We start from the raw sequence: 12,888 nt of genomic DNA, 5'->3' as shown, positions 1-12,888 counted from the left end.
ATGAAAACTGAGCGCCGAGTGTCAGTAGGTTAAAGTCCCAAGAACAAGACAGTGGTATATATACTATGAATCGTCCATTACTAGCCCATGTAATTCTATAATATACATATTATACCCGCGATCAGTAGCCTTTACAGCTCCTGCGTCACCTTCCGCAGGATCAACACCACACTGGAGGCTTAACATTGTTTTGTACTCATCAAAAGTGAATGCCTGCTTTTTGCGTATCTCGTCCAACATAGCCTATAGTTTACCACCAAAGTAAATCAGGATCCCTTCCGAGCTATCTCCGTGAAATTTTTCAGCTTACCTGAGGAGAGAGATTGTACAAAGAGTAATATTGTTTCGCTCGCTCAAACTCGGTAAGTTGCTGGTCATTAGTGAGCGTCTTTATGCTCTGTTGCAATGCCAACATGTTTCTCATCATCTTCTTGATTCCGTAATCGTTTGGTAACCGTAGTAGACGAGCGTTCGAGATTAACATGGACTCCATCAAGTGACCAAGTCCGGTGAACACATAACTGCACAGAGGTAAGTTTTCCAGGTCAAATTTTGGATAAGGTGGGAACATACTGTCGTTGCTTCGGCGGCAGGCTAGTCGATGTGATATCATCAGACTCTACTAGATCTGTATTAAGGTCCACAATGTACGGGTCGGGCTCCGTTACTTCGTACGTCAGAGCATAGTTGCCCTAAATGGCTTATCAGTAAAAACCTATAAACAATGGTCTGGAAGGATTAGAATACATACGTGACGCATGGCCGCTTCCAAGTAGTATATAGCACGACAACGAAGATCTATCCTCATGGTATCTAAAATCAAATCTGAAAGCTGTTCGTATGTTTTTAGAAGAGCTTGGAAGCGTCTGCACAAGTTATGAACTATGATTATCTTTGCAGTTTAAGTTGAAAGCTTACAAAGACATTTCTCTTGACAAAGGCAACTGAAGCAGCCCATCGTCGCTGGCGGGCGGCGGTGGCGGTGGAGGGACAGAGGGGGTAGGGCTTAACGGTGTAGCACTTGTAAAAAAGTCCAAGCCTTTTGGAGATGTAGCAGATGATGGCGATGTCAATGAATCGCTGGGTTTCTTTTTTAGTCCACTTAATTCTTGTGCAAACCATGACTGTAAATACATTAATAAACCCGAGCGTTCCCGGGACGCAGAGAAAAGAGCATACCACACTACGATATAAAGTTGCGAGTGCTGACAAGTTCCTCACTGATGCGATTAAATCTTCCTTAACGATTGATCTTCGACCGAGAAGCTCAAGTTCAATATTTGTTTGCTGACGACAGAGCTGTTTCTGTTTCAAAAGATCATTTTCCTATAAGATGAACGCTTCATCAGTGGATATTGTTCCAGATCAAGCGTAGAGGACGAACTGGAGTAGATAATAATTCTGCTAAACATGCAGTCATCTCCGATTTTTGAGCCCAAATGGCACCCAACGCAACCTTTTGTTCACCTGTCGGTGAAGTGGATTGGACAGTTGTCAGGGCTTGGAATTGGTCACTACAGCGCTGATAGAATTGGATGACTACTCCAAGAATGAGGCGTGCGTAATTTTCTCTATGGAATGGAGTGGTCCGAAGCATGACGCTAAGAGAGTTTATTAGGGCCATTAACTGCGTGCTAGCCTAGACATAGGTAACATCAGTAAAATGTTTGAAATAAATAAACGAGATCACCTTTATCAGTGGTTCGCTCGATAGATTCGTAGATAATGGGTCAGGCTGAAATGACTCAGGCCCTAAAGGAATGGGGTTGGTGTATGGGGAAAAAAGACATATTCGCAACGTACCTGCTACTGCGGCATGGAACAAATCCAACACTTTCTCTTCCAACTGTGGTAGGTACACCTTCAACACAAAGTCATCTAAAACTCCACTCGATGCTTTTGCACTGTCGATTCCAGTAGGAAGCACATTCACAACCCGATCCAGAAACGCCAACGTAGGTTGAAAGAGCACCGTCACGTTGAATGTATCAGGTTTAATCAGTACCCGATGATGTTGATCCATCCCTGTCAAAATTCGATCATCCGTTGGGAGTGTCAGGTTTGATGCGGAGGTACTAGCTCCGATAGTAGAAGTCGGAGACATGATCGAATCCCGCAAATTATCGCTGGTATTAGAATGTACGAGTCCTGGCATAGTTTCTTTAAGCACTTTCGTAAGTCCTTCTTCATGTTGTTTTAAATTGTTGGATATCCGTTTCAAGTCAGTATCCGTAAACCTGAACACGGACTGTTGTTTTTCTGTAAGCAACGGTGCTGACATGTAGGAAGGACACTTTCCATACTTTTCCCTTGTCACGAGAGAACTTGCCATCCCGTAGGACTTCGCTAATCGAGGAAATGGGGTTGCGTCCGGATACGAGTCCATGTTGCTCATCGGTGACATAATCTTGGATGAGAATACGAACCTTTTTAAATAAGCAAACAGTCGATATGGTCATATTGATCCTCACCTCAGCTTGGACGGGGGCCCACACTTCTGCTAACGGGAACAATGATCCTGGTTTTGCACCAGATGAATCTCTAAACTCCCTTCTCTTATGAAAATGCCATGATTAGAAACGAGAACCAAAAACAAAGCTGAGGACGAACTTACTGAACCTATTCGGTTAGCAACCTCCGAGACGACTCTTAACCCCTGCGCAACCGCATCCAATTTTGAATACAACGTCCAAAACAAATCCTTCAGAACCTCATGGTCTGCCTGTTTTGCCGAACTCTCTAGGGCAGCCAACCTCAACATCTGAGACTTCACGGGAGGTTCCTTATTCTTTCCTGTCATTGAAGGAGCAAGGGGTATGGACCTCCCACCTGAAAAGAATAGATATACGCTATCAGATTTCCGTACGTTTGTCCCAGAACCAGTTGAACCGTTATTCTGGCGTCTTGTGTATTCAGCACGCTCCTCCACTTCGTCTAATGTGGTCTCGACGAGAGCAAACACCTCGCCGGGTAGTCTCTGGCCAATGTTATCCAATGCAGAACCGAGTTTACCTAACACTGCAAGAGACTCGAGCAGTGTTTCTATATATGCGAAAGAATCCGCTTCAGGATTCGTAGTACTGGAGGCTTGAATGTTGTTCATGGACACAGAGGCTGGAGGGATGTGGGGTGAGGATGTGCCGGTAGTGGTCTGGTCACTGATATCATATGGGGGATCATTTGCTCGCGTGGCCAGGTTGCTCAGGAAGTGAAAAAGGCGCGATTGACGAGATGATGAGAAAATTGGGGAGGATGGAGTATTGGCGCGACGTTTCTCATCAAGCTCAGCCTCAAACTCCACAGTTGGAACTTGAAACGCGTCAAGAATAATGAAGGTGCAAACATAAGACAGGCTTACATGACTGCTGACCGGGCTGGTACGCCGACCATCGAGATTCACACCAGAAGGATTTGAGATATAGATGACTTTGCAGTTCGTCGACAAGAATATCTCTAAGAGCCTGTCCGAGAATATCAGTAAAATCAGAGGGGCGATTGAAAGAAAACGCGCCATCTCTTGGCCGACGAGGTAACTTCTCAGATCAGAAATAGCACCAATTTCCATCATATCTGGCTTGTTTATTATTTTTAGACTACGCACAAGCAGAATTGCAGCTTGCAATAATCTCTTTTCGGACATAAGTGTTTCAAGAAGATCAGGGACTGATTTTAGACGTTGACTGAAAATGAAAATGGTGAGCAAAACCTATTGGTTGGTTAATCTGCATGAAACTTACATTTCGTCCAGAATTTTGATCATTTCTTCTAACTGATGACTCCGGGACCATAATTGAACAAGGTCAGCCCGCTTGTTGCCTAGGTTCTCTTTGGCTTCGAGTAAGGAGGTTCGTGTTTCCGATATCTGCGTTTGGGTAGTAGTGAGGTGGTTGAGAAGGGACGCATGATGGGGCAACGACGCAGCAAAGGCCTGATAATGCTCTAAATGCGGGATTGAACGCATGTCAAGACAGTGGGCAATGGGATTATACGTACTGTCAACAGATCCCTTGAGAGCTTGAGACAGCATGCGTTTGGTATGCCTGAAAGATTCCATGTCTATGTCCTGCGCGGATTCATCAAGGAGTTGGAGGGCGAGATCGACATTGTTGAACTAAACGGCAATTGTGAAAGCTGCGAGAATAGTTTATGGAAGCATTCTTACATCGGGTTCGATCATGAATTGCCATCCGTCTTTGATCTGGTCAAGGACAGCTGGTGATGGGATGTAGAAGAGTATCGGGGAGGCGACGTTGGAGAAGCTCACCGTCGATATCTCCAGCTTTGGTGTTTCCCCTTTTCTTGATCATCTTTTTTTGGAGGCGCTCCTGGCGCGCCCTTTCGGCCTCAAACTCCTCCTGCCTCTGTCGCTGGTAATCAAAGTCGTCGCTTCCATTTGTCACGACACGTCTGCGAGTGCCAGCGGCTTTGAAGGCAGACATGACTGAGTTCATGGATGTGGGGGTCGTCTCGTTCCCGTCGTCTGTGTAGCCACTGGGCATTCTGGAGGGCCGCGGCCTTGAGCTGTGGTGGGAGCGGTGGGGAGTCGAGGCATCTGAGCGACTAGTGGGGACGCTATCTCTGTAATGGTCGTTGGACGCGATGGAGGAGCGTTGGGGGGTCTGGGCGTTGTCGGCGGGGCGGCCTCTGAGCTCAGATCGCTGGGGGCGTGAGGGACCGCTGTTGGGGGACGAGTAGCTGGGGGTGCGGGACGGGGTAGTCGACCGGGGGTTGGGGCGTGAGAACTGGAGGGGTTTTGTTGCGGAGGCCGGGACAGAGGCAAGGCCATTGTGCGGCGGGGTGCGGGCGCGCGGCGGGCGGGACATGGACGCGGACGAACCAACGAAGGAGCGCTGTCGAGGCGATCAGTTGCCTTTTCGGGAAGTAGCACTCCACCTGATCGTATGTGTGTTGTTCGCTTGTTTCTGAACACCCTGGACTGGCCAGAGCAATGGCCAGTCTCCCCTCGTTTCTCGACCCCCTGCCCTCGCGGCCGTCCCATGGGCCCTACGCCAACGCGTTCTTCGACCACGCTTACCCTCTTGCCCCTGCCCACTGTCTCTGGTGGCCCCCTCTGAAACCTGGCCGGCGTGTGGAAACAATCGTCCTCTTCATCCCAGGTTTCTCTCCCTTGTAACTCCTTTCCACCCCATTTTCTGACTTTCTTCCAGGAAACCCAGGGCTTCTTGATTTTTACACTCCATTCCTCACCGCACTGCAGGACAAGGACTTGACCGAGAATCTTGCTATCCTCGCCCACGCTCACATCGACCATACACCTGGCGTATACACCCGCGCTTCACCACACTCCAGACATAGCTTGACCTCCCAGGTCCAGAGTGCGATAGAAGCATTCGATGCATTATCTGCAGAATTCCCCATCGCCAGAGTCATGATCATCGGCCATAGTGTTGGCGCTTGGGTGGCGTTGCAGGTCAGTTTCAGATGCCCCTTCCGTTTCGGTTGCTTCTTCACCGACGTTTCAGGTCTTGAAAGAACGCTCGGAGGACGTCGCCGGTGTTTTCCTTCTCTTCCCTACTATCTGTCATATTGCCAAGACACCAAACGGAAGGAAGCTCTCGGTCGGTACAAGCTTTTTGCTTTTCCCCCTATGAATTCAGCTTCTAATGACAACTTCAAGACATTGTTCAAACCTTTTCCGAGGCGTATCATCTCTCGCTTGTCAGTCATTGGCAAATACATGCCGCTTCCTGTCCTCCATAGACTTGTAGGCCTCGAGTGGCCGATAAATCAGCTCAAAGTTCTCCTTGAACTCATACGAAGTCCTCAAAGTATCAGCGCGGCTTTGCTCATGGGTCACGAGGAAATGCTTCAAATACGTGACCTTGACGTCAACCTGCTGCAAGAAAACCGTCATCGCCTGTGGTTCTACTTTGCTGACCACGATGACTGGGTCGGTAAGCAACGGCATCATATATTAAGTAACTTTAAACCAGACTCTGGCTCTTTGCGGATAACGTTCGGGGAACCTTTCATACCACATGCGTTTTGCATTAGTGAGTGCTACTTTGTTGCAAAATCCTGGCTTTCTTGACGCGTTTGTATAGATCACGGGGAGGAGGTGGCCCGTCAGTGTCACCAATGGCTTTTGGAGATGAATATCAACCTGAGCTTATCATGATTTACCTACACTACTAATCGACTACTTGTTTTATATTTATCATGGCTGTAGCATAATTCTCAGGTTTCAAGCGTTTCGCTGAATAACGTTCTTAATTTGTGACAATTTGGCGCGCTAATTAACCTTTTGTGATGGTAATTGATTGCTCGGCTTCATCTAATACTCTCAACACCACCAAAGGTTTTCTTTCGTTTCATAACTCTTTGCCTCTTTGAGAATGGCAAGGTCTCGTTCAAAGCCGAGATCTGTCATAGTCATTGACGAAACTCCTCCACCGAGTCCCAAACGTACGACAAAGAACGGCCGTAATGAAAGAGTAGTCTTCGCCTATGTTTCGCCTCTCAAACTCTCTGCAGAGCACAGAGCTCGATACAAGTCCGTTAAAAATTCTTCTCTAGTACCAAAGATAGACGAAATCATCGGCGAATATGGGAAGGACAGCAATTTCTGGTACTTTGCTCGGTTTAAAGGAGGAATAGCTCATAGGGTGTGTTTTTGTCTCAGTGGCGCGTCCATTGAGTGATTCAACGCGTTTTATCTCTTCTAGTACCCTGCGGAAGGCTTTGAAACTTGGTTTCCAGACTTGTTGGCGACCTACAGTACGCGATTTTTACCTTAACATATAATGGTTTTCACTGACTATGCGAAAAGAACGCAAACTGGCAGCCGGCGAACTTGACTCATTCGACCCCACCGGTTCCTATGTACATCCTCTGCATCGTATTGATAACGTTACACCCAGCAGAAGTGAATCCAGTTTGACCCCCCCTCCGACTTCAACCTATTCTGACGAAGACGAGGATGACGATATCGGAGACTATGCAGATGGCGATTCAGACTTTATACGTCCTACTCGAAGACGTTCGAAGATCCGTAATGATTTGCCTTTTAGTCCGAAGAAATCAAGCAGAGTCGTGTTGGCACTGACTGACGATGACGATGACGACTCCGTACGCCCGCGAAGAAAGTTGAGGTCCGGACAGCTGAAGCTAAAGTTGACGTTGAAGCCACCCCGTCGAGATGATGATGAGTATGGAGAGTCTGAAGTGGAAAGTGACGAGGACGATGAGTATGATGACTATGTCAGTTCGAGGTATGCAAAAGTCAAAAAGGCAAAAGGCAAGCAAAGGGCGGCACCGAAGAGTGCTAAGCCGGAATATGGAACTGTCAAGCCTATTGAGGACATTGACTTGGATTATTTCTCGGATGAGGAAGACAAAGCCCTGAGAGCTCATCGCAGGTTTTGCGAGAAATGCCATTTGACGCCAGCCCATGTCCAGATGGCCGCATGGAAGAGGAGGAAGGGTAAGAAGAAGAAGACGAAAAATGATGAGGAGACGGACGACGAGGAAAGAATCGAAAAATTGGGAGGATGGGTTCGATGGTATGTTATCCAATTGGCTCGGGCAACTTTAGGTTGAGGCTGATTATTGGTAGTCTGAAATGTTGCGTCTCCGCTCACTGGGGATGTATGGCTCAGACTCAGCGAGATGAGGTGGTCCGAGCGATTCGTCGACGTGAAATTGCTGAGTGGGAAGCAAAGCATGGAGAAGAAGAGGACATGCCATCCAAGCGCAAGGAGCTTGAAATTCATGAAATGACAGACTTTATTTGCGGTCAGTATATAGTTTGGGGAATATACATTAACAAGCAGAGCTCATCTATGTTTTAGGTCCTTGTACAAAAGGTGGAATCTGTATGGGATGTATGGAAACGGTCCTGAAGCCCCTGGGAGACACACCGGGTTCGACTCTAGCCCGAATCAAGGACCAGGACGTGGAGATGACTGCTGCCTCCCCAGAACCTTCTTCAGAGGGACCAGCAAAGCCAATTATTACCAAACCATCCCGCGAACTACTATATCGCTGCCTCACATGCAAACGTTTAGCACATTACGCTCATCTCCCTCACCCTGATGTCCTTTCTTCAGATGCTTCTCTCCCAGAAATTGCGGAATACTATCAAATCGACACTTCGTGGCTCTGTTCTGATTGCACATCCTTCCGTTATGCCTTAGATAAAATCATTGCGTGGCGCCCATATCCTCCGAACGCAACCGAACCCAAGCGTCCAAGCGACCAGCCACCGCCATATAAAGAAAGACTACCTAGAGAATACCTCGTCAAGTGGCAAGATAGGAGTTTCCGTAGGCTATCATGGGTGCCACATATGTGGCTTGTGTCAACCAACCCCGGTAAACTGAAGAATTTCTTGAGTGGTGGAACCAAGGTCGAACTTTTGAAAGAGCCGATTAACGATGAAGAGAAGGAAGGTGGGGCAGGAGATACGACCACGTTTGATATTGCGGCTGATGATGAAGAGTCAAGAGCTTCGTCAATGAAACCTGGAATGGCTGTGGCACCAAAAATGCCTAGTGATGCTCTACCGGATGCCGAGAAGTGGATACCGCCTCTTTGGAAGACAGTGGACCGGGTGCTAGACGTTGTTCTTTGGGTGTCGAAGCGGTCGAAAGCGAAAAAAACAAAGAAGAAGAAGAAAAAGAATGTCACTATAGTTATCTCAGATTCTGAAGAAGACGAGGATGAGGACTTGAAAGAGATGAAGGAAAAGATCTCTGAAGACGGGGAATTGCCTTCACTAGACAATACAGAAACGGCAGAAGAGTGGGAAGAGAGGACGGGTCAGACAATTTCAATGAAGGAGATGAATAATGTTGTTTGGGCTTTCTTTAAATGGGGTGACTTAGGCTACGATGAAGGTATAGTCTGATTCATTCTTGTCTTCAGCTTCGAATACAGGTCTAAACAACCTTTTAGCTTCTTGGGATTCGCCACCTGGACCGCATGAGGAAGCTTACGAAGCTTACTCAGACGCTTTCCAGCGATTTGTTTACTCGCGGACTGTGGAAGTTCCCAAACTCAAAGCCGCGCACGCTAAACAATTCGACGATCGAGCAAAGGATGTGTTTATGAAAAAACACTACCTCAAGGATGCAGCGGATCTACAACTTGGTCAAGCAGCGGGTCTCAAACTAATGCCATTCCAAGTTGATGGATTCAATTGGTTATGCAGTAACTGGTGGAATCACCAACATTGCATTCTTGCTGATGAAATGGGTCTTGTACGTATTCCCTACTGCATTATACAACAATGATGAAACTTGTTTAGGGTAAAACCGTCCAAGTCGCTACGTTTCTTGGTTTCATCGCACAAAAGTGGAAAGCGTTCCCGGCCTTGGTTGTAGTTCCCAACTCGACGATAACAAACTGGGTCCGAGAGTTCGAGCGTTGGGCTCCAGATCTCCGTGTTGTTCCTTACTATGGTGAAAAGAAAGCAAGGGATATCATCAGAAAGTTCGAGTTGGTTCACAAAAACTATCTTCCGACTAATACACCGGCCAAGTTTCACATACTTGTGACAACGTACGAGGGAATTACGGGGAAAGACTTCACGACAGTTTTCAAGAATCAGCCCCGTTGGGAAGTGTTGATTGTTGATGAGGGTCAACGCCGTGAGTGCTTTGAATTTTCTTTCGACATTTCGTTAGCATTGTGGTCTCATTATCTCAATAGTCAAGAGTGATAGCAGCTTATTGTTCCGTAAACTCAACGAGTTGAACAGCATACATCGCATCATTATGACTGGGGTCAATCTATGTCTTTGCAATTTACGTTGGTTTCTCTACTGACTGTTATGTGTTTAGACGCCGTTGAATAATAATATTCGCGAGCTATTCAACCTCATGAATTTCCTCGATCCAATGGAATGGGCAGATCTGGAGGGTTTAGAGAAAGAATATGCTGAGTTGGATGAGGAAAGTATCAAGACCTTGCATAATCGTCTACGACCCTATTTCCTGCGCCGCATCAAGAGTGAGGTTCTGCAGCTTCCAGCCAAGGTGTGTGCTTTATTCCTGCGGATGAAAGCGTCATACCTTGACCATCAATCATGTTTAGAACGAGGTCATTGTCCCTGTTTCTATGACGCCATTACAAAAAGAGGTGGTTCGTTCGATCATGAGTGAGAAATCTCCTTTTTCACTTTCACTTCTGGGTTTCTCATATGGGCGCCACGATAGGTCATAATATCAACCTATTGAGCGGCTTGGCGCAAAACAACATTGGCTCGTCTCACAAGGGTAAACTGAACAATATACTCATGCACGTGCGAAAGTATGGCATCCTTTTTAATTCTATATATACCCCAGTATTGAACAAGTGTAGGTGTTTACAGCATCCATACCTTTATTCTGAGGATATCGAGCCTAAAGGACTCGATCCAAAGGGGATTCATGAAAAACTCATTGATGCAAGCGGAAAGCTGCGCCTACTGAGGTCTCTGCTGCCAAAGCTAAAAGAACGTGGACACCGTGTTCTATTGTTTAGTCAGGTAAAACTCGAACGATTCGATTCTCGTAAAAAATTCTAATTATGATGACTAGTTTGTCTTAGCTTTGAATGTGATTGAAGATTTCTTGGCGGGAGAAGGGTTCAAGTATTTACGTTTGGTATATCTTTTGGCATTCTTGAAGTAGTACCACACTAACAGATCGCCAGGATGGCAGCATAAAATCTAGCCAGAGACAGAAAGGAATGGACGAGTTCAATAAACCGGGATCTGATGTCTTCATATATCTCTTAACTACTCGTGCAGGAGTATGTTTTCTACATTGCCATGACTAGTGATATTACTCACTCACTTACAGGGTGTTGGAATCAATCTTTTTGTGAGCTCTAAGCCGCTCAATTTTCGAGGTCAAATGGTGCTCACGAGCCTTCATTAGACCGCGGATACAGTGATAATTTTCGACCCCGACTTCAATCCTCACCAGGACTTGCAGGTTTGTCTCATACGCAAATGCTCAATTCGTTACTGATGCTCTTCAGGCCATTGCTCGTGCATATCGTTACGGGCAGCAGAAAACATGCCTCGTCTTCAAGCTTATGGTCAAAGATTCCTCAGAAGGTAGTCCCTACAGTTATGTACTGAATAACTATACCTAATACCGCCGATAGAACGTATCATGCAAATCGGAAAGAAGAAACTCGTTCTCGATCATCTAATCGTTCAGAAGATGGGCGATGATGATGACGGAGCTGGTGAGAATATTCAATCTATTCTGTCATACGGAGCGCAGGCTCTCTTTGAGGAAGAGGAAGAAGAAGGAGACAAGTCTCGTGGTATTACCTGTGAGTGTGTTCGCATGCAAATTTCAAGTTGCTGAAAGACACGTTCAATTCTCTCCTAGACTCGGATCAGGATATTATTAAGCTCATTGAGCGGACAGAAGAAATTGGTGACGAGGAAGACAAACCAAAGGAGGGCATGAATTTCTCCTTCGCAAAGGTCTGGGCTGCGGACAAGGATAATCTTGAAGAGATTGAGGACAATGATCAAGTTGATTCTTGGACACAAGCTCTTGAGAAGATTCAAGCGGAACAGTTGAGAGCAGCTATTCAAGTAGAGGGAGAATCCGGTCGAGGTCGTCGCAAGGCTGCTGCTGCTGCGAAAGTGGGTACATGAGAATAATGACAACCGACAACAAAAACTAATACTTCATTCACCCATAGAAAAAGTTGGGCGTCAACGGCTCAGCAGAATTTGGAGAGCAGCGAACAAAGGCGAAGAAAGAGAAGAAACACTCGAAATCGAATGCTTCAGGCTCCGCATACAGTGTTTCCGACGGCGAAGAATCAATTGATGAAAGCAGCGACGTAGTCATGGGTGATGGTATTATGGACGACGACCTTGAGGGCTTTTCTCATCAGTTTCAACATAGAACGATCCAAGACACCAGCCGCGGATATGTACCTCCGAAACCGAGCCAGCAACCAACTGTAGCCGCGAATCCTCCGTGTGGTCTGTGTGGCCAAAGGCATGGGGATGGGTTCGGTGAATGCTCGATGACGGATAAATCAGAGAATCTTGCCGAATATCGAGAAATCCTGATTCTCCATGCAGACGACGAACCCTGGGAGACGCGGGTAGGTGGTTACTATTTTTAGCTATAACTTTGGATCTGAACAACCACTCTCAGAATGCTGCTATCAAATTAATCGATGAAGCACTCTATGCTCGTGGTCATCTCTCCCTAATAGCCGGCCAACCATTATACCCCATTAAGCCACAGTCTGTTATCACCAGGCCCCCCGCACAGACGCCTAACTTGGCTAATGGCGCGACACAGCCTCAACGAATGGCCCAACCTCCCCCGCACTCCCAGACGCACATCCAGCAACAGGGTCAGATGCGAATATACCCAACTGCACAAGTATCAAACACCGGGCCGTCACACCAATTCAACAACGCGAACGCAAATTCACTCTTTACTAGTCGGCCGCTGCTAGGTTCGTCGAAACGGCCATACTCACCCAAGGAAGAAGTCGTAAAAAAGAGGCCCAAAGTGATAGATGCCCAATGCCAAGTATGCGGTGGCATTCCTCATCTGGTCAAGGATTGCCCCGTTGTCCTCGCAGGACCAAAAAGGTCAGGCGCAGCATCTCGAAGTTTCTGGGCGCTATCGCTGACGTCATTACATAAGCATCTCTCAACAGATCGAACGATTGGAGCAGGACCCAACCAAGCGTGACACCGTGGATATGTTGAAGAGGTTTCTAGCGAGATGGAAAGCTCGGGAAATAGAGGCGCCCAAGTAAACTTCTTCAATGCCCAATCCCTTCTCTAGCTATACAGAATATTTCTAATGTACGATACTCAGATCTCTTGTTAATGAGTCGATTTAGGTGAATCATTCGGCGTCAATACGGCTGCGATCGAAATGTGGGAAG

The 12,888-nt window shown here is 46.8% G+C and overlaps 3 protein-coding genes across 3 annotated transcripts; 2 read left to right on the top strand and 1 right to left on the bottom strand.

Moving 5' to 3' along the window:
• Positions 1–37: 37 nt before the first annotated feature.
• On the bottom strand, positions 38–4,775 carry AGABI2DRAFT_213578 (hypothetical protein). The gene is made up of 18 exons (XM_006453938.1): positions 4,265–4,775; positions 4,163–4,212; positions 3,994–4,111; positions 3,738–3,939; positions 3,508–3,680; positions 3,359–3,451; positions 2,615–3,309; positions 2,472–2,555; positions 2,304–2,426; positions 1,804–2,248; positions 1,691–1,752; positions 1,385–1,639; positions 1,180–1,326; positions 919–1,124; positions 752–866; positions 574–692; positions 311–521; positions 38–243 (listed from the first exon to the last, which is right to left on the bottom strand). Exons 1-18 carry the CDS (start codon positions 4,497–4,499, stop codon positions 64–66), a joined length of 3,513 nt encoding a protein of 1,170 aa, XP_006454001.1. The 5' UTR covers positions 4,500–4,775; the 3' UTR covers positions 38–63.
• A 163-nt stretch (positions 4,776–4,938) lies between these two features.
• AGABI2DRAFT_189327 (hypothetical protein) lies at positions 4,939–6,237 on the top strand. The gene is made up of 5 exons (XM_006453937.1): positions 4,939–5,117; positions 5,169–5,431; positions 5,484–5,579; positions 5,639–6,014; positions 6,066–6,237. The coding sequence occupies exons 1-5, from the start codon at positions 4,949–4,951 to the stop codon at positions 6,137–6,139; spliced, it is 978 nt and encodes a 325-aa protein (XP_006454000.1). The 5' UTR covers positions 4,939–4,948; the 3' UTR covers positions 6,140–6,237.
• A 119-nt stretch (positions 6,238–6,356) lies between these two features.
• On the top strand, positions 6,357–12,873 carry AGABI2DRAFT_196645 (hypothetical protein; the record flags this gene model as incomplete). The annotated part of the gene is made up of 22 exons (XM_006453936.1): positions 6,357–6,626; positions 6,687–6,738; positions 6,791–7,523; positions 7,577–7,755; positions 7,812–8,858; positions 8,917–9,221; positions 9,269–9,611; positions 9,673–9,746; positions 9,804–9,998; positions 10,057–10,120; positions 10,179–10,272; positions 10,324–10,489; positions 10,542–10,607; positions 10,657–10,755; positions 10,806–10,826; positions 10,884–10,940; positions 10,987–11,065; positions 11,116–11,289; positions 11,349–11,615; positions 11,708–12,084; positions 12,138–12,586; positions 12,642–12,873. 22 exons carry the CDS (start codon positions 6,357–6,359, stop codon positions 12,754–12,756), a joined length of 5,226 nt encoding a protein of 1,741 aa, XP_006453999.1. The 3' UTR covers positions 12,757–12,873.
• Between the last annotated feature and the right edge of the window lie 15 nt (positions 12,874–12,888).

Source organism: Agaricus bisporus, assembly GCF_000300575.1.
Source record: "Agaricus bisporus var. bisporus H97 unplaced genomic scaffold AGABI2scaffold_1, whole genome shotgun sequence".
NCBI classification, from domain to species: Eukaryota; Fungi; Basidiomycota; class Agaricomycetes; order Agaricales; family Agaricaceae; genus Agaricus; species Agaricus bisporus.
Note: the sequence above shows the minus strand (reverse complement) of the source record. Positions and strands in the feature narration are given on the sequence as shown.